At 55.0% G+C, this 427-nt stretch overlaps 1 protein-coding gene across 1 annotated transcript in view; it reads right to left on the bottom strand.

Annotated features, from left to right (window-relative positions):
- CNGB1 (cyclic nucleotide gated channel beta 1) overlaps positions 1–427 on the bottom strand; it is a 68436-nt gene that overhangs the window by 46748 nt on the left and 21261 nt on the right. The window contains exon 11 of the mRNA XM_006878921.1: positions 31–137. Within this exon, the coding sequence (XP_006878983.1) occupies positions 31–137 (107 nt within the window). The remainder of the gene's footprint in view (positions 1–30; positions 138–427) is intronic.

Below are 427 nucleotides of genomic sequence, written 5' to 3'. Positions count from 1 at the left end.
CTCCTGCTTCTCAGGCTCCTCCACCAGCACCAGCTCCTGCTGCTCGGGCTCCTGCTTCTCAGGCTCCTGTTTCTCAGGCTCCTCCTCCTCCTCCACCTCTTCCTCCTCCTCTGCCTGCTCTCCCGGGAGGATGCTGACTTGGGGACACAGGAGGATTGTTTGAGGGGTGTGGGGAAGGGGGAGCCCTGGTTCTCACAGGGAATCTTGGCTATCACAGTGGGGTGTTCTTAGCATAGGTTGAGGGGGTGGGGGTTGGAGGTTAGGGAGGACCCATCAGTAGGACCTTGAACAATCAGATCTGGGGTCAAGTTAGGGGTTTAAGTCTACAGTGATTTGTCATGTCTCTTTCCATTATTTCCCCCCTCTCCTTTTCTTTCCTTCCTTCCTTCCTTCCTTCCTTCCTTCCTTCCTTCCTTCCTTCCTTCCT

This window comes from Elephantulus edwardii, unplaced genomic scaffold (assembly GCF_000299155.1).
Source record: "Elephantulus edwardii isolate Elephantulus edwardi_28Jun2011 unplaced genomic scaffold, EleEdw1.0 scaffold00001, whole genome shotgun sequence".
Lineage (NCBI taxonomy): Eukaryota > Metazoa > Chordata > Mammalia > Macroscelidea > Macroscelididae > Elephantulus > Elephantulus edwardii.
The sequence above is the reverse complement of the archived record's forward strand: the minus strand, read 5'-3'. Positions and strand labels throughout refer to the sequence as shown.